The following is a 26,091-nucleotide window of genomic DNA, read 5'->3' as shown; positions in this document are numbered from 1 at the left end:
TACTAGTTGCTGGGATACAAAGATAGAAAATCTTTGGTCTCTGATCCTGATGTGATACATTGTAAAACAACATGGCAAATTCTACCAAGTTTTATAGGAGCACAGAGATTAATAATTTATATTTTATTCTCCATTGCCAAAGAAGGATGAAGAATAGAAAAATAGATAAAACCCAGAATACCTGCATTTCAGGTCCTTATAAATTCCTGCTGTCAATTTTTATTTTAAAATATTTTGAAAGCTATGAAACACATGAATGCTTTTCTAAAGCACATGTGGTTAATCCATAGTTCTGGATAGTCTATTATTTGTTTTCAGAGCAATCCAAATTATTAGAAAGGTAAGTAAGAGGGTTTCATTTTTTAGACCTTCCCAAAATAGATCAACATTACATTTTCAGTTTATATGCACATATTCTGTATAAAACAATCCTTAGTTTACATACCTTGCTCTATGTGTATTATAGGTTGCTACTAAAGACTTGGACAGCACTTACTATTCCTTATATGAGATCTCTCTAAAAACATTTCTTTCATTTCCAATCTAATGAATTGAACTCTCATACTCCTCCTCCTCCTCACTTAAACCATCCAAAGGTAAGTGGTATGTCTTCCTCTTATACACAATGCACATCATATAATTGATCCCACTTTCTTTTAGTTACTAGGGATGTCAAAGTCAAATTAACAGCTAAAAATTAGTAACTGTGTAAAATATTAAGGCCTTTATTTTTGTGTTCTTTATTGCCTGACTACTGCAATTTTGTCTTCTCAAGTAGTGGTATTCTTTTCATTAACTGTTTTTATGTGTGTCCTCATATAAATGTCCTCACAAAATCAGAAATTAAGGAGGGCATGTGATATGATAAGCACTGGGTGTTATACCATATGTTGGTAAATTGAATTTAATTTTAAAGAAAGCAATGATGTAAATAAATTAAAAGTAAGTAAGTACATTTATTTTTCTACTTTTTTGGCCATAAATGTTGACTACTGTATGGGTATATATAGTTAGTTGTACTACAAATTTGTTTTTATCAAGATGCTAAAATAGGGGATTCCTGGGTAGCTCAGCAGTTTAGCACCTGCCTTTGGCCCAGGGCCCGATCCTGGAGTCCCGGGATCGAGTCCCGCATCGGGTTCCTGGCATGGAGCCTGCTTCTGCCTCTGCCTGTGCCTCTGCCTCTCTCTCTCTCTCTCTCTCATTGTGTGTGTGTGTGTGTGTGTGTGTGTGTCTATCATGAATAAATAAATAAATCTTAAACAACAACAACAACAACAACAACAACAAAACAAGAGGGCAGCCCGGGTGGCTCAGTGGTTTAGCGCTGCCTTCAGCCCAGGGTGTGATCCTGGGGACCCAGGATCAAGTCCCACATTCGCTCCCAATATGGAGCCTGCTTCTCTCTCTGCCTGTGTCTCTGCCTCTCTCTCTCTCTCTCTCTCTCTCTCTCTGTGTCTCACATGAATGAATAAATAAAATCTTAAAAAAAAACAAGATGCTAAAATACAGAGAAAACAATCATATAGTTAGCTATGAAGATAAAAATATAATTTATTATGACTAAATAATAAATGTTAACCTAACAGATGGAAATTTTAACTATAGACCAGCTTTATTTCAAAATACTTTATTTCTGTTTCTCCTTCTATATCCTAAATAGTGTCATTTATATGAGTAGGACCATTTTTTTATGTCAGAGAGCTGAAGTGTTGATTGCCTACCTTGTTAGAAGACGTAGCAACTACAGAAATGTAAAGAACATGACAGCTCCACTCTTAAAATATACTTTAGAATAAGAGTATCACAAAGGAATTAAAAGTGAGAATTTCTTCTAACAAGCCAGCTAGGGATTCTCTTCAGAGGAAAACTTTTTTTGTTGTACATTCTTGCCACCCTGACTCCAACTGACTTCTTGCTCTCCAGTTTTCTAGTGGGATTGTCTCTTGAACCTAATAGGCCAACAAGTTACCTTCAGTTTTTCATGGAAATCTACATCTTGTCTGGCTGAAGTTTGATTATTCTTTCTAAGTTAAAATATCTTAATGTAACTGTGTCTTTTTATTTGAAATGTTACTATTTACTCAAATAATGAACACTACAACTTTCAAATGTTGAACTCTAAAAAATATATTAAAGACAAACAAATTATTTTTGTTATAAACATTAAAAAATTAATCCAATGCTTATTTGGATTTAGATGGTATTAGATAATTAGTTATTTCCAAAAGTTACCTATTTATCTTTAAAAAATGCATTCTTACCTGTTCTTAGCATTATTTTTAGCTACCCATGCCCTTTTCTCTTACAGGAGTGGTTTTAATTTTTTTAGAGGGTTAGATTGGAAATACAGTAAGAAATATATACCCTCTACCTAAAAATATATGCAGGAAATTCTGCTCACAACTCTGAGCATTCATGGGCCCTTGGAAGTCCATTTCTATAATCCCAAAGGAATCCAAGGAATGATTTAAAAATTTCAACAAAAATGAATGGTCTTGTTCTCAGTTTTGCAACTAAGTATTGACTGGCTTAACGTCCTATATATATTTTTTAACCATTCTATTAATTTTCTATTTTCTTTCCTTGGAGTTCTTCCTGTTGGTCATTTTAACGTCGATCTTTAGAGTAGCCAATGCTGAATATGCTCCTATAGGATTAGAGAGTACAGTAATAGGATGATTAGATTTGATTAGAAAATGACTGTGGGATTTTTATCAACAGTGAAGAAATTAAAGTAAGTGGACTCACAAGTGAATTGAGCATGATGACACTTCAGTGTAGATAATGATCTAATGCTGGTCTGTTTGATGAGTACCATTGAAAATGAGATGTTATATTTTGCTGGTAAACTTCTCTGCAAAGAAAAAATGTGCTAAATGCTTCAGTTCAGAGTGATCTATTTAAATGAAGTTTCATTTAATTGGTTTTAATTTACAGCCTGTAAGCCTTAAATTGTTTCATTTAAAGTATACTTCAAGCTCTCTACTATATTTACTGTTGAATCTAGTATGTATGATAGAATACCTTGGGTACAATCTCCACAAGCATTTGAGCCATAACCATGGTGTAAAATGTTTAATTGGTTTATTTTACTAGGTTAAAGAAAAAAAAGAAACAAAAGCAGTTTATTTTGCTGCAGTGTATGTTTCTGTAATATGAATCAGTTAATACATAATTGGCAAATATATATGTCAATAGAATGTGGAAATCAATTAGTTTATATAGTTTTCCTCCATATATCAGGGTTTGACTGCCAAGTAAAAGCAGCTGAATCCCAAGTTCACACTAACAGCTGAATGCAGTAAACTATGAAGGAAAGCGGTCCTGTACACATGCCCATTCACTCCTTTTACTCCTAGCTCAATTTGGCCACATGCTGTCTTGAAAATGCTTACTTATCAGTTCTTCCTAATCTTTGTGCATTTGTCCCTATTTTCAAAATTTAACCTTTCCTTTCACTTTTTCTATCATTCTTTTTTAACTAAATATTTTCTTGTGAAGTTCTAGATATATTGCAATGTATATTTTTAACTTGTATTTTTAATTGCTAAATTTTCATTAGGTTTGTAAATGTTTTTGTGGTGTTCTGGTTGTGAAGTTTCATGGGTTTTACCTTTTTCCCCCCAATATGATTTTTCTTTTCCTAAACACTTTCAGTTATTTTTTAATTGAGTCGGCTTTATTTTTTATTTTTGATAGAGAAAGATGGTAGGGGTGCAGAAGGAGAGGGAGAGAGAGAATCTTAAGCAGGCTTCATGATCTGCTTGGAGCCTGACATGGGGCTTGATCTTACTACCCTGAGAGCAGGACCTGAGTCAAAATCAAGAGTTGATGCTTAACTGACTGAGCCACCCTGGCATCCTAAGTGGGCTTTGCTTCTTTAAAGCAGTTTTAATATTACAGAAAAATCTATCAGAAAGTACAGAAAGGTCCCATATACCTCCTCTCCACTTGCCCCACAGTTTTATCTATTTACATATTGCCCCACAGTTACATCTATCTACAATATTGCATTAGTGTGGTGCATTTGTTACAACTGGTAAACCAATACTGATACATTATTATTAACAAAGTCCATAGTTTACCTTAGAGTCCATCTTTGTATTGTTCAATTCTGTGGGTTTTGACAAATGCTTAATGTCATCCATCTGCCATTATAGTATTATAACAGAAGAGTGTTACTTCCCTAAATATCTTCTCTAAATATCTGTCCCCCAGCTCATTTTCACCTACCTGCATCATGAACCTCTGGAAACCATTGATCTTTTTACTTTTTCTATAGTCTTATCTTTTCCAGAATTATATGTATGGAGTCATACAGACTCTGTTATTTTTTCAGACTAGCTTTTTTCACTTAGCAATATGCATTTAAGGTTCCTCTTTGACTTTTCATGGCTAGATGCTCATTTCTTTTTATTGCTTAGCAACATTTCACTAGATGGATATACCACAGTTTAGTCATTCAATTACTAAAGGGCATTTTGGTTGCTTCCAATATTTGAAAATTATGAATAAACATGCTGTAATCATTCATGTACAGGTTTTTGTGTGAACATAAATTTTCAACTCATTTTGGTAAATACCTAAGAGTGAGATTGCTGGGTTGAATGGTAAGACTATGTTTAGCTTTGTAAGAAACTGCTATATTACCCTTTAAAGTGACTGTACCATTTTGCATTCCCACCAGCAATGAATGAGAGCTCCTGTTGCTTCACATTTTTCATCAGCATTTGGTACTGTCAATGTTTTGGATTTTGGCAATTTTAGTGGCTATGTTATGGTATCTCATTGTTTTAATTTTCAATTCTCTAATGATACGAGATATGAAACTATTGCTTGTTTTTCATCTTTATATCTTCTTTGGTGAGATGTCTGTTCAGATCTTTTTTCACTTTTTTAAAAAAAAAGATTTTATTTATTTATTGATGAGAGACACAGAGAGAGAGACGTAGAGACATAGGCAGAGGGAGAAGCAGGCTCCATGTAGGGAGCCCGACATGGGACTCGATTCCGGGACTCCAGGATCAGGCCCTGGGCCAAAGGCGGTGCTAAACCACTGATCCACGAGGGCTGCCCTTTTTCAACTTTTTAATTGGGTTATTGGCTTTCTTATCATTGAGTTTTGCAGTCCTTTATGAGATACATGTTTTGCAAAGATTTCTTCCTAGTCTGTCTTTTCAGTTTTTGAAGTGGCGAGTTATTTCTAGGGGATAATTTTGTAAAACAAGAGTTGTTTTCCCCTCAGAAATGTGTGCATTGTTAAAGAAGAAATACTTGCATACTTGATATCAGATTTCTAAAATGAAGCTAGCCAAATAAAACTCACACTTCTCATATTCTAAGCAAAACTGAACTGAATGAGTGTTTAGTAAGATATAAATTCATTTTAGGCAATTATCGAAGATAATTAGAAAGGCTTACATATGGGCCTTATCTTTCAATATTACCTAAAAGTCAGTAAAAAAAGTTGAAGTTAGTGACTAGTGCATAAAAGAATACCTGCAAGTATGAAAATTTTAAGGAGAATGTATAAACCTAATATTTTGAGGACTGATTAATTTTAGTAATTTTTTACATAATCTCTTTCTATATATAGTAGCTCTTATTTGACTGTTCTTAGATGATGCTCAAAGCAATAAATAGTTGGGAAGAATAAGGTCTGATTTTTCAGAAATATTTTTGACACTAGTTTCCAGAAATATTAGGAGTCTAGATGCAGAAATCTAGGTTGAAGTAAATGGACACTTATGTAAACCTACATTTCCTCAATGACTTTGGGGCTATCAAACAATGACCTTGACATTACTACCACGCAGTTTCCCTAATAATCTGATGGATAGCTCAAGGCACTTACAACTGGGATTTGTTGATGAAATCAAAAGAGTAACATCATGATAAATATTTCTACATATTCAATCTTATTTAGAGGCACAGACATTTCTAAATTTAACAGATACAATGAATGAATCGATGAATGAATTGATGAAAAAATGGACATAATAATTCTGTTGTGTTTTGGGGTACCTCAGAATGTATGCCAAATGGCTTAGACATTGTGCCAAATATTGCCTATTGATACCCAGCACCATCCTCATCGTTCTATGTTCTCCCTGTATGAGATATTTCTCAGATTCTGTGGTCAGTAGTATTCCAACCTAAATTCTACCAAGGAGAGGCACTGGTGTAAAATTTAAGAGGAGGAAAAGAAAAAGAAATCACTAATCTCAGCAGCAGTAACCTTATAGTTATCAACAAGTGGCAGATGAGGTGTAATACCAGCAGTTTTGGGATGTCAGGAAGCTCTGAGACTTCCCTTGCTGCCACAGGGACAAAGATCATTGGAGAGATACTCCATGATTCCTGCTCTTCCTAATTTTTCAAACCCTAGCAATAGCTCCTAGACCTTGGTTTCCCCATCCCTAGTTATTGTGTAAACCTCTACATCTCTGTGCATTAAATCCTACATGAAATACCAACTGTGTTTGGCTGGATTTTGGCTAACGTTTTTAGCATGTTTAGTTTGTGAATGGAAATGTAATGACATGAAACCACTTCAGCTTACCATTCTGTAATACATTATGAAAAAATGTACCACATTTGTATACTACTGAAAAACCACTATTTCCAATGAATTAGGCTCATAAACAGCCATCAGGAATGGTGTGTCCCTTGTTAAAAGGGGTTGCAAAACAATAGGATTTTTGAATTCTGTTCAGTTTCATGAAACTGAGATAATAGAAATCCAATGGCAATGCCTAAGGCAAAGGGAATTCTTTTTCTCCCCAAATAAGAAGTTTGGATGTAGGCAGCCTGAGAGTTTTACCATGGCTCTGTAAGGTCATAAGTGTTTCAGTCCCCTATTTTTCTGATCTATCATCCTTAGCTGTGGCTTTTGTCCTCATTCCTATTCTCTCATGGTTTCCAAAGGGAAGCTGGGCACATTGCTACTCTAAACAAAAGTGTGGTTCTGTCAGTAAGGTAAAAAGGGAGAATGAATACCAGATAGGAAATTTGTAGTGTTCTAAACCATAAAGCAAAGGAGCAAACAAAAAAACAATGTAAATGATGTCTTCAGAAAAAAAAAAATTTTGAAAGTAGTGTTGTGTGACCATAGTGTAGAAGGAACTATTGAAGCAACTCCATCATTTCAATAAAAATACTATTCATCAGGATTAAGTTCAGCTGTATATGAGAAAGACTCCAGATGGTAGCAATTTAATTAGGATAGAAATTTATTTCCTCCTCTTGAAAACAGTTTTGGGTAGGAATGTGAGGGTTGTTAGTGTCGCTATCTAAAGATGGGCTGATTAATCTATTAGTCTATTTTCCTGTTCCATCATCCTCAGCACTTAGTTTCCAATCACAAGGTCACTTCATGGTCAAACATGGTTTCTATTGCTACAGACATCATTCCTTCATTTCAAGCCAGCCAGCAGCAGAAGGCAACGACAAAAGAGCTATTCTTCCAGTTAAGTCAGTTCTTTCTAAGGCCTATTTGGTCCTCACAACATTTTTGCTTAGATTTTACTGGCCATAAATAGTCACTTCGCCATGCAGAGTTGCCAGTGAGGCTAGGGAATAGGGGCTTTTATCAATTTTCATAGTCACCTTAAATAAATTTCTATTATCAAACAAGGAGATGAATATGGATTATGTTAGTTGTTCTATCACCACCATTTTAGGATTACCTTCAAATGTGCAGGATGGCATGTAGATTGAATCTTATTATTCATCACTGTAAGAAATCTATTTTCCCTTCCAAATGCTGTAATTGAAAATTGAGAATAATCGTTCTAAAAAAGGCAATTATTTAAATGAAAAACAATATTTGTTAAAATCATTTTCATTAGTACTCTTTAGATTTGGACTAAACCTAGAATAATTAAAAATGTTATCATATAGTACCCACTGCTTTGGACAGAGGAAGCCCAGTTCATGGGATTATTAAAAAGGAGGGAGCAACTATGCCTATACGGAAGGAAGGAGGTAAATTGGCTCTTCTGATCCACTTTTTAATGGAGTTACTGGAATGAGATTGAAGAAAAGGCAGGATGATTTAGGAAATTAGTAAGTAGACAAAAATTGAGACAAGTAAATGTCTAGGAGTTATAGGAGCCTTTAGTCTTCAAAGAAAAAAGTGTCCAAATATTGCTTACAAAAATCAAAATTAAATCTGTTATTGGGTGATAATCCTGGCATTGTAAAGTTGAAAAATGAAACAGTTATCTAAGGAATTCAAGCAAAACCCTTGGTATTATCTGAGTTATTTGAATAATAGAGGGGAAAGTGGGATTTCTGCCTGGATTATTTAGATAATTGCCTTAATTCTAAGATTCATTTAGTTCATAGGGACCTTTCCTTAGGATATATTTTTAGAATGCTAAATGGGAAAATTAGACTCCTAAATTAAGCAAAACAATAGAACGAGGGAGGGCAGGAGGAGAGAGAGAAAAACAATGAAAGAGAGAGAGAGAAAAGAAATAGTAAGTAGTTCATTATCAGAATAAATCCAAACTTTTCTCCCCCATACTTTTTCTAAAGATAATAACTGACATTCACATTTCATCATAGAATGAACTTCCATGATGAAAAAAGGAACTATATATGGATCTCAGATATAACCCATAGCATTTTTTAAAGTTTAAATCCTTTTTGGGTTTCAATTCTTTAAAGTGTGGAAACTTAACAGCTCCAAATTCATCCATTTAATTTTATAAAGCCAAGTAAATTGACTTAAAAATCATACTATACTTTCTGCTGACTTCATATTGTTGGTATTTGCCTCCAATTCTTTTTTTTTTTTTTAATGTTTATGTATTTTTATTCATGACAGACACAGAAAGAGAGGCAGAGACACAGGCAGAGGGAGAAGCAGGCTCCATGCAGGGAGCCCAACATGGGACTTGATCCGGAGTCTCCAGGATCAGGCCCCGGGCTGAAGGCAGCGCCAAACCACTGGGCCACGGGGGCTGCCCTTTGCCTCCAATTCTTAAAAACAAATTAAAAGGGGATGTCTGAGTGGCTCAGCGGGGGCGCCTATCTTTGGCTCAGGTCTAGATCCCGGGATTCTTGCAAGGAACCTGCTTCTCCCTCTGCCTATGTCTCTGCCTCTCTCTCTGTGTCTCTCATGAATAAGTAAACAAAATCTTTAAAAGAAAAATAAAAGGGTGATCATATCTGAGTTGCCACTTCATTCTCTTCTTTGGTAACAGAACCGTGGGCAGTGAGGCCAACTGAGAAATTCTTTGCCCACCTTCCCTAAAGGTGAATGCATCATATTACTAAGTTTTGACTGATGAGCTGGAGTGTTGTTTGAGACTTCGGGATAGGATCCCTCTTTTCTGGACTGCTTCTGGCCTCCAGTGAAGACAAGATGCCTAGATCTCCAGTAGCCATCTTGGGCCAGAGGGCAATCCTAAGAATGGAAGTCACATGCAAAGATTGTGAAAGATTTAGAAGGAACCCGAGCCCATGATGACCATACCTGCTCTGCAATGCCTACTTTCGCACCACTTTTAAGAAAGTAGTAACTTCTATTTTGTTTAAGACTATTATTTCTAGTCTCTGTTACTAGCATAACATGTATTACTAAATAATACATATTAAAGTGTTGATTGAAAATATTTTGGAATTTTAGGGTTAAATTTCCAGATATGTGTAATGGCCTCTTTCAATCGACCCTCCCAACCCCGTTTTCACACACACACACACACACACACACTCCAATTCATAAGAAAGAAAATTAAGTGGTTATGAGAAGTTGTACCAGTTATACATTTTGTGCAATTGCAAATAATAACATTTGCAGTGGAAATTGTAAGAGGATAAAAACTAAAGTATCACTCAAGAATTTTTCAGTATGTGTACATAGACTTAAAAAAAAGCAGAGGAAGGAAGGAAGGAAAAAGAACACTACAGAAATAGAATGTAGCAATAGGTTTTATTTTATTTTATTTTATTTTATTTTATTTTATTTTATTTTATTTTATTTTATTTTATTATTTCAGGCGGGGAAGAGAGAGCACAGAGAGTGAGAAGGAGAACCACACACCCCGCTGAGCAGAGAGCCTGACAGAGAACTCAATCCCAGGACTCTGGGATCATGACCTGAGCCCAGTGAGCCACCCAGGTGCCCCTGTATCAATAGAATGTTAACATTTTTTAATTTTTTGCAGATTTAACTAAAGTAAGTATAATATTGATAATAAGAGAGGAAGGAAACATCTATAGAGCAGTCTGATGGAATAGTATTTATCATTTTCTCTTTAGAGGCTGTCCCAATTTTCCCCATCTTTTTTTTTTTTTTTTTAAAGTGTTTATTTATTTACTCATGAGAGACACAGAGAGAGCCAGAGGCAGAGACACAGGCAGAGGGAGAAGCAGGCTCCATGCAGGGAGCTTGACGTGGGACCCGATCCCGGGTCCCCAGAATCACGCCCCAGGCTGAAGGCAGGCACTAAACCGCTGAGCCACCCAGGGATCCCCAATTCTCCCCATCTTTTAAAGATCTAGCTCTTCTATGAAATGTTCATCAATCCCTCTGCAGGAATTACCTCTGCCTGTTGTTGCATTTATTAGAACTAGGACTAAGTAAGATACAGTGAGAGAAGTATTTGTCTTAGGCACAGCATTTTAAGGGAGAGGCAAAAAACTCAGCAATCAAGAAAAATATTTTAATGGAATATTTTAATTAGCACACCACAGTAAGCAGGTCAGTCTCTTGTTTTCATAAATAAATTTTTTTTTGTAAATAAGTTTTTAATTATGCTTCACACTTATCTCTATTATAGCACTCAAATAGTGCTTTTTATAAATTTTCTCTCCCAACAGTGCCATACTCATTTTTCATATTTCTCATGTGCCTACTACTCTCTTTTAAGCATAAAGTCTCTGAAAAATATTAAATTCGATTTATTGAAAGAGTTTGCAAGAATATACTGTATTAGGGACAGCACGATTATGTTTTCATCATTAAATTCAACTATAGCAAAAGAATAATAGAGGGTAATGAATGTTTTGAAAGTACTTATAATTCAGTCCTATGGGAAAATGACCTGACTTCTCTTTGACTAAACCCTGCTCAGCCTTGAGAGGGAATTGTAATTCTACTTTATATTCATATAGCACTTTGCCCTACATAAGGTGCTTTCTTTTAATTCTCACCTTAATCCCGTAAAGTAGGTATTATCACTGTTATTTATTACAGAAAGATTGAGAAGTGACTTGCCCAAGGAGTTACAGGCAGAAAGTGGCAGAGCTGGGATTGTAACCCAGGTTTTCTGTATCAAAATCCAATGCCTTATTCCAAATGCTAAGTCTTGGAATTGACCAAGTAGTTCATGCAGCAACTACAACAGCATATATGTGTTTATGAAATAATGTCCGTAGCACCCAAGACAGCAGTATTTTACCCAGTGTGCTCCTCATGACTAAAACTGTTCTGATTTTTATGTTTGCATGTTTGATGAAGTAGCTCAACTTTTCTGATATTGGATCAGGTGTTCTAAGATCTTTTTTTAGTCGACGGCATAAATCTACATAATTTAAATGTCAAAGAACAGGGGGAAATGAGGAAATTGTATATTACTTGAATATTAGTCTTTCCTTCCTTCCTTCCTTCCTTCCTTCCTTCCTTCCTTCCTTCCTTCCTTCCTTCCTTCCTTCCTTCCTTCCTCCCTCCCTCCCTCCCTCCCTCCCTCCCTTCCTTCCTTCCTTCTTTCCACAGAGAGAGAGGCAGAGACATAGGCAGAGGGAGAAATAGGCTCCCCGTAGGGAGCCAGATGTGGGGCTCCATCCCAGGACGCCAGCATCATGACCTGAGCCAAAGGCAGATGCTCACCCACTGAGCCACCCAGGTGTCCCTGAATGTTAGCTTCAAACTACCACTTGACTACTAATGTGTGTGTGATACTCTGCAAAGCACCTAAACCATACAGGTTTGCTTCTTTACCAGAAGAAACATTTGAGAAGGTCTTTAAACTTCTCAGCTGACAAAGGCTATTTAAATGTGAAATATTATCAGTCTTCAGGAGTTAGTAGTTGATTATGTTTAACGGGTTACTTTTTCATATTTGGGAAAATCTATGAGTATATCTTAAAACTCCATATGGTAATTAAATGTTTGAAAGCCCATAACTGCTTCGAATGTAATTTTCATCAACATAAAAATAACACAACTCCAAGCCAAAATGTCCATTATCAGCTAGTCTAGCAGAAGATTTCTTATTAAAATTATAGATTCTCCTCATTGGTTGCTGCCCAGAGAATTCGAAAACTTCCAGCCTTCTTTTTGGAAGCTGATGGCTGAGTTCTAAAGCGTCTGTCTTAAGAACAACCAGAATGCAAAGAAATTCAAAGCTGTTCATTTTGGTGAATTGCAACCTGTCGTCAATGACTGTATATTGGATGTCCACAGAGTGCCTAGGCATTGAAGTAGCAAGTGATTTATTTGCATTATTCAAAGGATTTCTAAGGGGGGGGGAGGGGTGTGTGTCTGAAGATTTGCAGAGGTCTTTAAAGATGCAAAGTGGTATGTGCATTTGCAGAGGTCTTTAAAGATGCAAAGTGGTATGTGCTTCTTTAAACTGCCCCGTCCCAGGAATGGATCGAATAGTGTGGGTTTCGGAGCTCAAGGGATTTCTAGCCCTGGGGCCGACTTCTGTACGCGGAGACCCCAGTGGGCGTCCAGCGGCGGGCGGGCTGGTGGGCAGAGCTGGGCCCCATCGGGGGCTTCCGGGCACGTCAGGCCGCCCCCGGGCTCGCGCAGGGCGGGCTGCGGCCCCGGCCCGTCGCAACCCCCCCGCCCCCTCCCCTCCCCCTCCACGCCCACCCCCCGCGCCCGGCTCACACCCTCGCCTAGTCTCCCGGCTCCGGCCGGTTCTCGCGAGATCCGGGCCGCTGAGCGCTCGGGGCCTTTTCAAATCGGGATCCGTTACCGCTTTCCCGGCCGCCGCCATTGCAGCGCTCGGAGCCCCTCCGCGCAGGCGGCCGAGGCGGAGGCGGGGGCGGAGGCGGAGGCAGCGACGGCGGGATGGCGGACGCCGACAAGCCCGAGGTGCTCGGGGCCGCCGGCGACGACAGCCCGCATCAGCAGCCCGCGGAGCAGCCGGGCGAGCCGCGGCGAGACCCGCACCCGCACCCGCACCCGCCGGAGCCGGAGAAGCAGCCTCCGCAGCACGGCGGCAGCGGCAGCAGCAGCTCCAATGGCGTTAAAATGTATTGTCTTTTCCTCCGGGCACCGGGGCGAGGTGGGGGGGCGGGGAGTCGGCCTGGGACGGGGGGCGGGGCGGGGCGGGGCGGGGCGGGGGGTCAGGGCCGGCCTGGGGCCTGGTCGCCGCGGGCGTGGGCGTGGGCGCGGGCGCGGGCGTGGGCGGCGGGCGGCGGGCGCGCAGGTGCCAGTCGGGCCTCCCCCCCCCCGGCCTCCCCCTCCCGCCGCGCGCGGGGCGCCGCGTCCTTCCCGGGGGAGAGCCTTGGAGCCGAGCTCCGCGGCCGCCGCCGTCCGCGGGAAGATGGTCCCCCTTTTAAAGCCCAGCCCCGTAGCTGGTGTTCATCGCTAGGGAGTAACTAGGGATGACATCATCGGGCATTTCCTCCCAACCACGGGGAACGCGTTTCAAAGGAACGGCTCCCCCTCCCCCTCCCCCTCCCCCCGCCCCCCATCTCCCGGCCTCATCCCGAGCTTCGTGAGTTCGGTGTTTGCTGCTGCTGCTGCTGCTGTTTCCAAAGTATATGATCTTATTTTCCGAACGGATTATGTATGCCAAGGGGGGAGTTTAATAATGCGCGGTTAGCCTGAATCCATTGTGTCATTCTTGCATTGGTTAAGAGGTGATTCCGAAAGGAAAACGTGCGTTGGTGCCTTGACCCCCACCGCTCCCGCCCCCGCAGGTGTTTGTAAGTCAGCTATACAGGTCATCATTATTTTTTTTAAAGAACTCGTTGTGTGATGGTTTTGTTCTTGATTTTGGTAAAATGGTAAACTAAGATTTTTTTTGTTGTTGTTGTTTAAAAATCGAAGAAAGCCCGCTGCTTTTAAGATTGCCCCTGTCACCAATGCTTATAAAGGATTTGGTTGCGTCGAATCCATAATTTCTAGTTTATAAGAAAACACGCTCCCCCATTGTTCTTGTCGTACAGGTGCTGTGAATCAGGCATTCTTTTGCAGGTGCCCAGCTCTTTAAACTTGGAAAGTCTGTTACTACTTTAGCCAAAAAAAAAACAAAACAAAAAAAAAAAAAAAACCAACAACAACAAAAAAAACATCCTTTTCCTTCTCTTCAGTTGTGCCTCAGAGAGCGGTGAACATACACGGTCACCCTAAAATAGGAAAGAAAAGTGTTTTTTTTTTTTTTGTGTGTGTGTGTGTGTGTGTAAAATGTTTGAAGCAGGAGGGTAAGACCTGAACTAGTTGGTGTAGGGGTTGAGGGCAGATGAGGTAGCTCTCGCAGCTCACTTTGAACCCTCTTGTTTTCAGTTGGGTTTGAATAGGATAGATTGCATCTTCCAGGCAGAATAGAGGTGCAGGTAGAAGAGATTCGACCTCCGTGGGATTTGTTCCTAGGTGCAAAGTGGTGCACCTCAGGAACTGAGCAGCTGGAAAGCGAGCACTTTGTACCATGCCTGCCAAAATGTGGGCTCTCTGGGATTCGGCATCATAAATTTGAATAGAAAGCATTGGAATGATAAAATACGTGCTTTTTGTTTACATCAGACATGGACTTGCCACCCTATTCTCCCAAACAAGAAGTACAGCCTTGAATTACAGAGAGAAGCCCTACTATACTTGGGTGTGATTACTATAATAGTGTCAGTACAGATAAAGCTGGCATCTAAACCTCCCAGATCTGAAAGTCTCTAATCCCTTTGAAAGTCTCATTGTGGTTTAGCTGGACAGGAGAGGAGAGATTTTTTTCCTACGATTCTTTCCTACGAAAAGAATCTCTCACTTCTAATTGAAGAAGGGGGGTGGGGGGGAATATAAAGTGAAGTTAAGAAATGTTACTAGTAAGTACAAATGAAGATGCTTTTCATGTTACTTATAATTCATCTCTCACTCTTTTTTCCCAAAAGTTGAGTAAAGATGCAAATTTATTCCCAAGGGTTTCTTGTACTGTCAGTTCCATGAGAACCATATAGTGGTCCAGCATGGGTCGCTCATGCTGAATCACTGGGGACATTTACCTGCATCAACCTAACAACCTTTATTTGACCCTATGAACCAACTGGAGTAGTTAACAATCCAACACATAACTTTTGATTTGATTACCTTACATTTTTAAGGATAAGAATTCACAGTATGTGAATGTAAAATATGTATTGCTTAACATTGAGCAGGGTGCCACCTACCAAGATTAAAATGACTTTTCTGAGGTTAATCCATAGTCATTGAGGATGGAGACCACTATGTCTTATTCATCTTTGTATCCCCAAGGCCTTATACTTAAAAAGGTCCAGTAAATTTATGTAAGAAGTGCAGACGTGAACTTCTATCATCATGACACACACAGAGGATTTCGTGGGCATGTTCACATCTTTTGAGAAGTTAAAGATGTCTTCCTAGGTTTAGTCTTTTTGTTTATGCCAAAGTGGTATGCCAGTTCTCCTTAAGTGAAAGAGGGGGAAAAATAGCAGTATTGTTACAACTCTTCATTATTTCTGTGTAATTAAGTAACACTGTATTTGAAGATTGAGAGTTACATTAGGGTATAAAATATTGCGTAAGATCCTAAGCATTTAGCGTGAAGCAAAGTGAGGTGGAGTAATATTTTTTATATTAGGAATAAAGAATGGAACTGCGCATAATTTTAGATCTTATACTAAAGCACTCTTTTAAAATCGTATTAGGGACCCCTGGGTGGCGCAGCGGTTTGGCGCCTGCCTTTGGCCCAGGGCGAGATCTTGGAGACCCAGGATCGAATCCCACGTCGGGCTCCCGGTGCATGGAGCCTGCTTCTCCCTCTGCCTGTGTCTCTGCCTCTCTCTGACTATCATAAATAAATTAAAAAAAAAAAAAACAAAAAACTGTGTTTCATTATTTGGTGTTGAATATTGACTTTTCAGAAATTTATTATTTGGGTAGGCATAATTCCATCCTAAGAGTAGATAACATTTTTGTGACTTAAAATAGTCACAGTCTTTATTTCAAGGGCATTAGGGAGGAGGGTTTGTTTGAATGAATGGTTCGGGCATTATTACAAGGAATTCTGGATATAGTGCCAATATTTAATACTATGTAGCATCATTTCTCTAAGTTTTCGCATGTACCTGAATTATTCCATAGTGTATTTATGATGTAAAAAGAGTTTAGGAATTGAATAATTAAAGCTTATTTTCTTAATAATCAGATCATAATATCTCTAGCCACTAAACTGATCTACTTTCCATAGATAATTTATGCATTCTAGATGAACAGTGTAGCAGTTATCTTTATTTAATATGTCGCTAATTGGGGAAAACTTGAAGAAATTGCTCTCTGGCCATCATTGAAATAAATATTTTAGAGAGGGTATCCTACCCTATATAATATCATTGCTTTCTAATGGAATTATCAGATTGTTGTAAGCAAACAAACATTCATATAAGAATAGAAGAACATAGTATTTCAGAAATTTGCACAGTTTTCATAATTGGTTTCAACCAGGAAGAAAATAGGGAAGAGAAGACATATTGAGCTAGAGACTATATAGATGTCTATTTACCTGAACAGAGACTTAGTGATTTTAAAAACATTAATTCTGTCTACTATGTAAATGAGTTCCTTGGGGGACGAAAAAGAAGAGTTCTTGTATCTACTTAAAAACCAGAGAAAAGGCCTTTGTACCTTTTGGCTGCTTCCTTCCATTTTCAGAAGTAGCACACTGTTCAGACAGGTAGGTACTTGCTGGAGTTGGACAGTTGTGAAGACCACTTCTAGATTTTGCCATTTCTGATGAGGGAAGTTGTTTGACAGTGAAGGTGCACCTGTCAAGGTCTGAAAAGGTGGCAAAGGAAATTTGACCCTAATGTCTCTTCCTTGATTTTAGCAGTTTTTCTGGCAGACAGCAACACCATCTGTGCCCTGATGAGAATGGGTTCTTAATTGACTGTTCATTCAGTCAAAAATTTGTATTTATTGAGTGACATGTGCAGTCACAGTGCTAGATGCTACTCATACCAATGCAGATAGTTTTTGTTCTTACAGAGTTTTATGTAGTATATTTACGGCTGTGTTGTTATCTGCTCAGAAAAGTAGTGCCTAGGAAGTTCAGTGTATCCTGGAACAGATGACCACAATAAAAAGTGTGTGTGGACCCCTACAGTGTATAGATTCCCACAATTGCTTGGCCTAGAAGATAATTTTTTTTTATTTATTTTATTTATTTTTTAAATTTATTTATTCAGAGAGAGAGAGAGACTGAGAGGCAGAGACACAGGCAGAGGGAGAAGCGGGCTCCATGCAGGGAGCCCGACGCGGGACTCGATCCTGGGTCTCCAGGATCAGACCCCAGGCTGCAGGCCGCGCTAAACTGCTGCGCCACCGGGGGTGCCCTAGAAGATAAATTAGAGCCTGGATTGTGAAGCTTGTTTCTTTGTTGGCATAATCTAGGAAGCTTTAAGAGATTTGGAATTCTGAATGTCATTCCCAGAGATTTTTATTAATACATGTTTGTGGAAAATTATATTATTTATTTTTTATATTTTTAGAGATGAGGAGAGAGAGCAGGGGCTGAGGAGTCATGGAGGTACAGAGGAAGAGGGAGAGAATTCTAAGCAGGCTCCATGCCCAGTGTGGAGCCGGACCCTGGGCTTTGAGATCATGACCTGAGCTGAAATTGAATGGGATGCTTAACAGGCTGAGCCACCCGGGCATTCCATGGAATTTAAATTGAAGTTTTAATTAAATAGTTTTAGATTCACTAGAATAATTAATAATTTAAAGGAAGCCTATTGTTATTCTGTTAAAAAAAAGATTCCTTTTGAAAAGTAAATTGCATTTTAAAAATCTATATCCAGATTTTTATCTATAGGATTTACTTTAAGTGTATACTTACACATGGTTGGTGGGTAACGTCATATAGTTATATTGTGATTGCAGTCTTATGATTTAAATAGTTTTCCAGTTAGAGTCTCATTAAAAAGTAGATTTATAAAATTCTGATTTGTGCTGCCTTCAAGTACTACTACCCATCTCCTCTCCATACTACCTTCTATGTAATAACTTCCAGTAAAAATTATATGATTCTGTGAAGTACCCTATCCCAGTTTATAGATTAATATACAGAAAATATTGAGTATGAAAATATTAGAATACTTCACAAGTAATTATCGTGATCAAAATTGAGAATAGAAAAAATTTACAAGAGTCATATGGGAGTGTATGCATATATAGACACATCAATATAGCTATGTATTTTAGTTATGTTTTTAAGCAAGGAGGAGAAAAGTTTTGTGAAATTGTTAAGCTTGAGGAGATAAACTTTTTTCAGGGTATCCTTTGCAAAGTAAAGTATAGGGTTCTGATTGAAGTTCAGAAAGTTAATGCTTCCTTTTTTAAAGATTTTATTTATTTATTCATGAGAGACAGAGAGAGAGAGAGAGAGGCAGAGACAAGGCAGAGGGAAAAGCAGGCTCCATGCAGGAACCCTACATGGGACTCAATCCCAGGTCTCCAGGATCAGGCCCTGGGCTGAAGGCAGCGCTAAACCGCTGAGCCACCCGGGCTGCCCGAGTTAATGCTTCTTTAAAGAAGGCAGATATATATACTATAGGAATAAAATCACTCGTTTTCCCCTCTTGTTAGGTTCTTTTAATATTTATTAAATAGTATGATGGGAGAAGCTGGGAGACTGGATGCTGCACCTATTTAATATGGAAAGAGAAGGATTGTTAAATGAGAAGTTTGGTAAGATGCCCAAATCCTTGCTTTGAAATGGCACTGGGTAATTTCAAAGCAAGCAAGCTGACTCTCCAGCAGCTTTGCTAAGGTCTAACTTAACGGAGAGTTTTGTGAAGTGAAGTGATAAGTATAAAATATTTATGTAATGTAGGCTTCTATTATTAGAAACATGACTGAGGTTTTCTTCTTGTTTTGTTTTTAATTCATAGGGAGAATGATGAATCAGTCAAAGAAGATAAATCTGAATTAAAAGAAAAATCTTCAGGAAATAAGAAGGCCAATAGATTTCATCCTTATTCAAAAGACAAAAATTCGGGCACTGGGGAAAAGAAGGGTCCAAATCGAAACAGAGTTTTCATTAGCAACATCCCATATGACATGAAATGGCAAGCCATTAAAGATCTAATGAGAGAAAAAGGTAACCATCCCTGATAAACCCACTGTTGGGTAATCTTCATGTAGAAGGGGGAGGGAACTAAGCAAACGTGGTTTTTATTCCCCTGAGCCACATAGACTCAAAAAATTGATTTTGTTTATTTCTTGACGCTCGAATTAATCTTTTTCTCTTCTTTCACTTGACACAATTTCATTGCAAAGTCATATGGATAAATGAAGTTATTTTTTTTCCCATTTTAGTGGTATAGTGTGAGCCAGCATATGCATGCCACCAAGAACTTTGTTAAAGAGATTGCTTTGTCTAGTTGAAGTTTTTATAGATTTTTAAAGGACTATTGCACTAGTTAAGTAATACATTTAGCGTGTTAAAGTATGAATAATAAGGTCTGATTATTTTTTTCCAAAAGCTGTTTTGTTATTTTCTTGGTGGAGTCTGGAATCTGGCTGTGGAGTTCATTTTGTTTGCATTGTCATGAATGCCATGATGCTGTCTCTGCAGTTCTATATTAAAATTGCGTTACTGCTGTTGCAGTTTTGTTTTTAGAATAACCTGAAAACCTTCATTTTATATACATGGTTGGTTTTGGGGAAAAATAATTTTAATATTTGATCTTGTAAAAGTTAGTTTTGTTATCTCTTGAAAAATTGAGTTTCAACTGTCCTGCAAACTATGTACTTGGCTTTGAGGCTGATCTCTTCTAATAAATAAAAAACAATTTGCATTGGTGTATCTGTTGTAAGGTGACAACTATTTGATTGGTTTTATTTATTGACTTTATTTAGAAAGTGTGTGGCTTGCTGTGAAGCATGACTTGTAAATTTAGTTTACTGATGGCAAACATGATTGAAGACATTCAGGTAGAAAGTCACCTTAAAACAGCTGTTGTGTGTAGGCGACCAAAGTTATTTGAAAAGTGTTAATGTTGATGTTTTTAATATGACAGGCTAAGGGACCATTTGTTATGTATATGTGTATTTGTTCACCAACTATATCATGCTGGCCAAAATATGATCTGTAGCATGAATTAGGTTAATATGGTTGTTAGCTTTTTTTTTTTAGAGAAAGTGGATGATGTACATTTTAGAAAATTAGTTAAATTTACATAGCCATTGATAGGAGGTATGTTGGTCTGGTTTTGATTGTTGGTGAATAATAGGTGCTTTTCTGTAGAGTTGTGCACAGGTGTGCAGTAAAGCAAGATACTGGTGTTTAAATGTATTGTTTCTTGGTATCTTCCTTTTGTATGTCTTATGTAGTTGGTGAGGTTACATACGTGGAGCTCTTTAAGGATGCGGAAGGAAAATCAAGGGTAAGTGCTGTGGGCAATAATCTGCTTGAGGTTTAAAAGTTCCTCAGCAGTTTACTTTTTTGTATAATATTTGTACCAGTTTTTGGAAACTTAAGTTTCATTTTGCTTTACTTTATTATGCAAGATTTGAGGCTTTACACTAGCAAGTCTGACACTTATCCAAACCAAACTAGCTGCCTGGAAGGGATGGGTTTCATAAAGGGCATTCACTTTTCTAATGCTCTAAGGTAATGCTTCTTCTTAACCAACAGATTTAATATAGGATTTTTTTTTGTTGTGTTTTGATGTCTTCAAGGATATTTTAAAAGTTACTGAATTGATAATATTCCCTAAGAGTTCTATGAGAAGCCCATAGCTTAAAGGTGTTAATTCAGAATGTATGTTTGAAACTTTACATTGAAGAACTTAATTTGGTAGCCTGCAAGACTACATAAGAGGCAGTGCTCTGACCAATTGGTATGAATGACATTGATGATTAAATTGACATGGAAGGAATTGGTTGATAGTAGATTTTGATTTTTAGCAACAAGAAAGCAACATTCTGAAGAATACAGTGGAAAACTTTAAACAGTGTTTAATTATATTGGAAGAACCAGTTGGGTGCATGAGAAAAGCTTTGTCACTACATTCAAATGGCACTTCAAACAGTAATAATGACATGATTATTTTTAAAATGATTCTATAAGTTTGTTTCTTTAGCATAGGTTGTTTTTTTACATATTTAAACTGGATGCTATTAAATTGTGTGCAGCCAGTTTTGTCTAATAGAGAACTGAGTTAAAAAGATTATTTCCTATATTGATTTAATAAAACTGAAAGATATACATTAAAAACAATTTGTGCATCATACATCCTTTGGAAATATTCCTAACGACATGAGAATAGGTGTATTGAAACCTTCAGTTATTTCCTTGAGTTACTTTTGACTGAATTTGTGCGATGATGTTACTTTGTCTTAACTTAAAGAAGAGTCCTCTAAAAGTAAATATTTGCTCCAAGCTTTTTAAATGCTAGATTTTACTCTCTTACATAGATGGATTTAAACATTGACAGGAAATTTGTGGTCACTTGCCTGTTGTGTTCTGGAAGTGTAAAAAGACAAAATGTAATTGTGTTATTGGTTGCTTTTAATGACTTAAATATTAGAATCTGCCATTAACTTCATCTACTGATCTAAAACTTTTTTTCTTTTGCATATATTGACAAATCTACCTGGATATAGGGTTGTGGGTAAGAATTTTTTTTAAAGTATCAAGTCAAATTTAAACTTCTGATTGGGAAAAAGAAAACTTAGTATATAAACATTTCCTATAATTTTTTCCCCATTAAGTGTGGTTGAATTCAAAGATGAAGAATTTGTAAAGAAAGCACTAGAAACTATGAACAAATATGATCTTAGTGGAAGACCCCTGAATATTAAAGAGGTAAGATTTCTTATATTTGGAATAATTTAAACTTTGAATATAAGGGCATGTTTTCTTTGGATTTTCATCTTTGGGGATATATTTCTCTTACTGCAACTTTTTTCTTTTTTTTCTTTCTTTCTTTCTTTCTTTTTTTAGCATAGATGCTTACGAAAGCATTATATAATTGATGAAAGTTTTGCTTGTACATGCTTTCCTATTTGCCGTTAAGCAGTTTTCCTATGTATTTGATTTGTCGCAAGTTGTTAGAAGTACAGACACATGATTAAAAAAAAAATTCAGACATTTAATGATGGCAAACCTTAGGTGTGACTTTATTCGGTATAGACATTTTCAGTTTTTAGATTGTGTGGCTTAATTTGATAAATACAATAGATATTCTTGTAGTTTATGATAAAAAGTTGCTTAATCAAATACCTTATGGATTTGAATAAAATTGATAGTCACTTTTAATGAAAATTACTCTGAAACTGTGCCAGATTAAAATTAAAAACAAAACAAAACAACAACTTGTGAATCTATTAGTGAAATTGTAACTGGAACTTGAAAACCCCTAAAGTGGAGATAACTCCCTTTGTATGGAACAATAGCAGTATAAATCTGTTGAAAAAAGAATGGTCAGAAGATAACATGAGCAACTATTTACACTTAAGTGTAATTGACCTTGGTAATGATTAGTTTGAGTAGCAGTCATTTTCATGTCTTCCTTTAGTTTGTATTGGTACTCTTATCTGAATAGTTTAATCACAGACCGGTTATGTATATGTTTTTGCTAAATTCTATATTACGAATAATTGAGAATGTACTTAGGACCCTGAAGAGTCTCTACCAGCAAGCTTGCAAGTCATTGGTAGTAGAGCATTACTGTTGGTCACAGTTTAATTTGGTATAGAAGTGATTTGAATCCCAGCTCTATCAGTTTCTGTGACTAGGCATATTACTTATTCTCTAAACCTCGGTGAGTATAATAGTACTACTGATAGTACTCACCTAATAGGGTTTTTATGAAGATTAAATGAGATAACTTGGCAAAGAATTCAGGCTCTGGTATCAGATAATCTGTGACTTAGGGCAAATTACTTACCTTTACTTACTTAACAAGTTGCCTAACTAATTACTCTCTATTTCTTTGTTTCCTTATCACCAAAATAGGAATAATATTAGAAGCTATCTGATAGTTTTATAAGGACTCAGAGAGTTAATACACGTAAAGTATTTGATAAATGTTAACTACTATGATTGTGATGTTATTATATAAAACATTTAGCACAGTGCTCAAAGTAGTATATAAAACTACATAATAAATATTAGCTGTATTAATAGTTGATTGTTGTTATTCCTGCCCCAGGTGGGAATGTTACTGGTTGTTGGTCTCTTGATCCTGAGTATGAGGTGATAATAGCTTAAAATTAAAGGCCATGCCACCAGGAAATAGAAGTATCCCAAATCTTTTTATTGGAGTAAGCTCCTGAATTCTTCTAATTCTGTTTGAGTCTGGGGGTTTGTTCTTCTTTTCTTTTTTTCTTTTTTTTTCCCTTTCTTTTCCTTTCCTTTCCTTCTGTTCCCTTCCCCCTTCCCTCTTCTCCCTTCCCCCTTCTCCCTTCCCTTCTTAAATATTTTGACTGGGAAGTGGAGAATTACAGAAAGTTTAGACTGTTGTCGTCTGTGCCAGCCATTTATGTGGTAGTTTTTATGCTACAAGCTGAGCCCATGTTATTTGTGTTATTTTAAGTTTTAGCACATCGTATATCCTCAGTAATATTTCAGAGACCCTAGTATAGAGTTATGTGATCCACAATGATGTAGGTTACTTCCCATTTTAAGCTTTTTTAAGAGAGAAGTAACCGAATTTGGACTAAATGGAGAGGTACTCTTTATTCAGTTAACTTTTTTGGATTAATATCATAAAAGTTCCTGTCCTAGGAATATCTAATTTACAAATGGGTGGCTGAGCTCGGGTAAAACTACCAGTGAGAAAATACTAAGGAAAAATGTATTTCCAATATGCCTTACCAGATATTAGAATTGCATTTTTTCATTATCTGAAATGGAGGTTAGTAGCAGTTACAAGCTTATAGCAGGTAGTGACTACAAGGCTGTCATCTAAGGGGAAAAGAGGAATAAAAACCATGTTATGTTATGGTAATTTGCTTTATATAAATTGTATTTTATATATGTTTTATATGTATATGTATGTATATATTTTTGTGTGCACACATTTATATACATGTCAAATATAAAAAGACAAATCAAAACCTAGCAATATGCTTTATTGTTACGATATTAAGGACAAGCAACTTATCTTAATAGTTTATGATACATCTCTCCTACCCATCTTCCCCTCCCCATAGGTAACAACCACAATCCTAAAATTTGCATTTGTACAAGTTTTTGAAACTTTAGTTAGACCCAAAGTATTATTTATTAACTTAAAATTTTTATAGCATTTTTCAAAACATTTATTTCTTTACGTCTGTATTTATTTTTATTTCTTCATGGTGAAGACATACTTTGAAGCTGGTGTACCTTTATTCTTGCATTTACTTTTTCACCTTCTGTTTTCCCAGCCTTCCCAGAGAATTTCTGAAGGTCATCCAACTTTCTTTTTATTAGTATTCCCAGACTGAGACTAGTGGAGTTGAATTGATGGTTGTTAACGTTTGTCATTATCATTTAGTATTGCAGATGATAGTCTTATTAATGTTTATGTGTTTTTTTGTTTGTTTTTTGCATTCCACCTAGTGAGATGAGTTGAGTGACAGGGGATGAGCTTAAACTCGCTTTTTTAGTTTTGTTTAAAGGTAAAATATTTCTCTTAGTTAATGAACTTTTTAAAAAGCCGTGTTTAGTATCATTTTTCCTTTTGACACTTAGCCTTTCTTTATCACCCCCCAGCCCCCTTCATCTCAGGTCATAATCCATTGTCAGATCATAATCATTGTTGAGGAAGGAAAAAGGTTGGAAAATGGATAATATTTTGTTCAGGAATGAAGCTTAGACGTTATAATAGTTTCCCTTTACCCCAGTATTTCTGGGTTTTATAACAGTCTGTTCCACTGTTAAAAAGCTTTGACTTAATCCGGTTTGGCATTGCCTTGGGCATCCAGTGGTGAGAATTCACCATTACTGGCATTTTGGAAAGAAAACAGTCAACAGTAAGTATTTTGTTCCTCTTTGAGTTATGTATATTTATGTGTATGTGTCATATATTTGAACACTAGTATGAGGGCAAAATTAAACTAATTTCAAGTTCTTAAGTGACTTTAGTGATTGGAAAGAGGTATTTAATTGACATCCCTGGAGACTGAAATCTTTTGTCTGTCCACAGGTTTTTATGGGACTGAATTCTCTGGATAAGAAAAAAAGCTCACTCTTCAAGAGGGTCAATAATTTGAGCCAGTTGGGATAGCTACTGTAGAATTTGAAGTTGTTATTTTAATGATACAGATTTACTGATGTATCTAGTGGTATTTAACATTCAATGTGTGTTATAGGATCCTGATGGAGAAAATGCTCGTAGGGCATTGCAACGAACAGGAGGATCATTTCCAGGAGGACATGTACCCGATATGGGATCGGGGTTGATGAATTTACCACCTTCCATTCTCAATAATCCAAACATTCCTCCTGAGGTTATCAGTAATTTGCAGGCTGGTAGACTTGGTTCCACAATTTTTGTTGCTAATGTAAGTTTAAGCTTTAGTCTAAAATTTTGTCATTCAGATATTTAGTTCTAATCATGAGATTATTAAATTAGATGAATGGTTTGTATGTAGGTTTATAGAACATTTTGCTTATTTTTGACTGAAGTAAACGAAACGGTAATTACTGTAAACTTGAATCCAATTTAAGTCTCTTTCTCTCTCTCTCTCTCTCTCTGTGTGTGTGTGTGTGTGTGTGTATATATATATATATATATAAGGTTAGGGTGTAAATATGTAAATATGAGTAGGATTCTTTAGAAGAGAACTGTGGAATTTATAAATACCTAAGCAGTTCTTGAAAATGTTTACTTGCATTATATGTGATTTTTGTTCATATTGGGAAATGGATTTCTTTCTTTAGCTTTGTTATTTGATATTTG

General features: G+C 37.0%; 1 protein-coding gene across 2 annotated transcripts in view; it reads left to right on the top strand.

Annotated features, from left to right (window-relative positions):
* The first annotated feature begins 12,927 nt into the window (after window positions 1-12,927).
* MYEF2 (myelin expression factor 2) overlaps window positions 12,928-26,091 on the top strand; it is a 38,478-nt gene continuing 25,314 nt past the window's right edge. The window contains exons 1-6 of one of the 2 annotated variants that reach the window (XM_025472871.3): window positions 12,928-13,218; window positions 19,087-19,295; window positions 20,531-20,583; window positions 21,806-21,813; window positions 21,914-22,007; window positions 25,502-25,693. In XM_025472871.3, the coding sequence (XP_025328656.1) occupies window positions 13,034-13,218; window positions 19,087-19,295; window positions 20,531-20,583; window positions 21,806-21,813; window positions 21,914-22,007; window positions 25,502-25,693 (741 nt within the window). In that variant the 5' untranslated portion in view covers window positions 12,928-13,033. The remainder of the gene's footprint in view (window positions 13,219-19,086; window positions 19,296-20,530; window positions 20,584-21,805; window positions 21,814-21,913; window positions 22,008-25,501; window positions 25,694-26,091) is intronic. The other variant, XM_025472868.3, reaches the window with a different exon arrangement.

This window comes from Canis lupus, chromosome 30 (genome assembly GCF_003254725.2).
Source record: "Canis lupus dingo isolate Sandy chromosome 30, ASM325472v2, whole genome shotgun sequence".
NCBI lineage: Eukaryota > Metazoa > Chordata > Mammalia > Carnivora > Canidae > Canis > Canis lupus.
The sequence above is the reverse complement of the archived record's forward strand: the minus strand, read 5'-3'. Positions and strand labels throughout refer to the sequence as shown.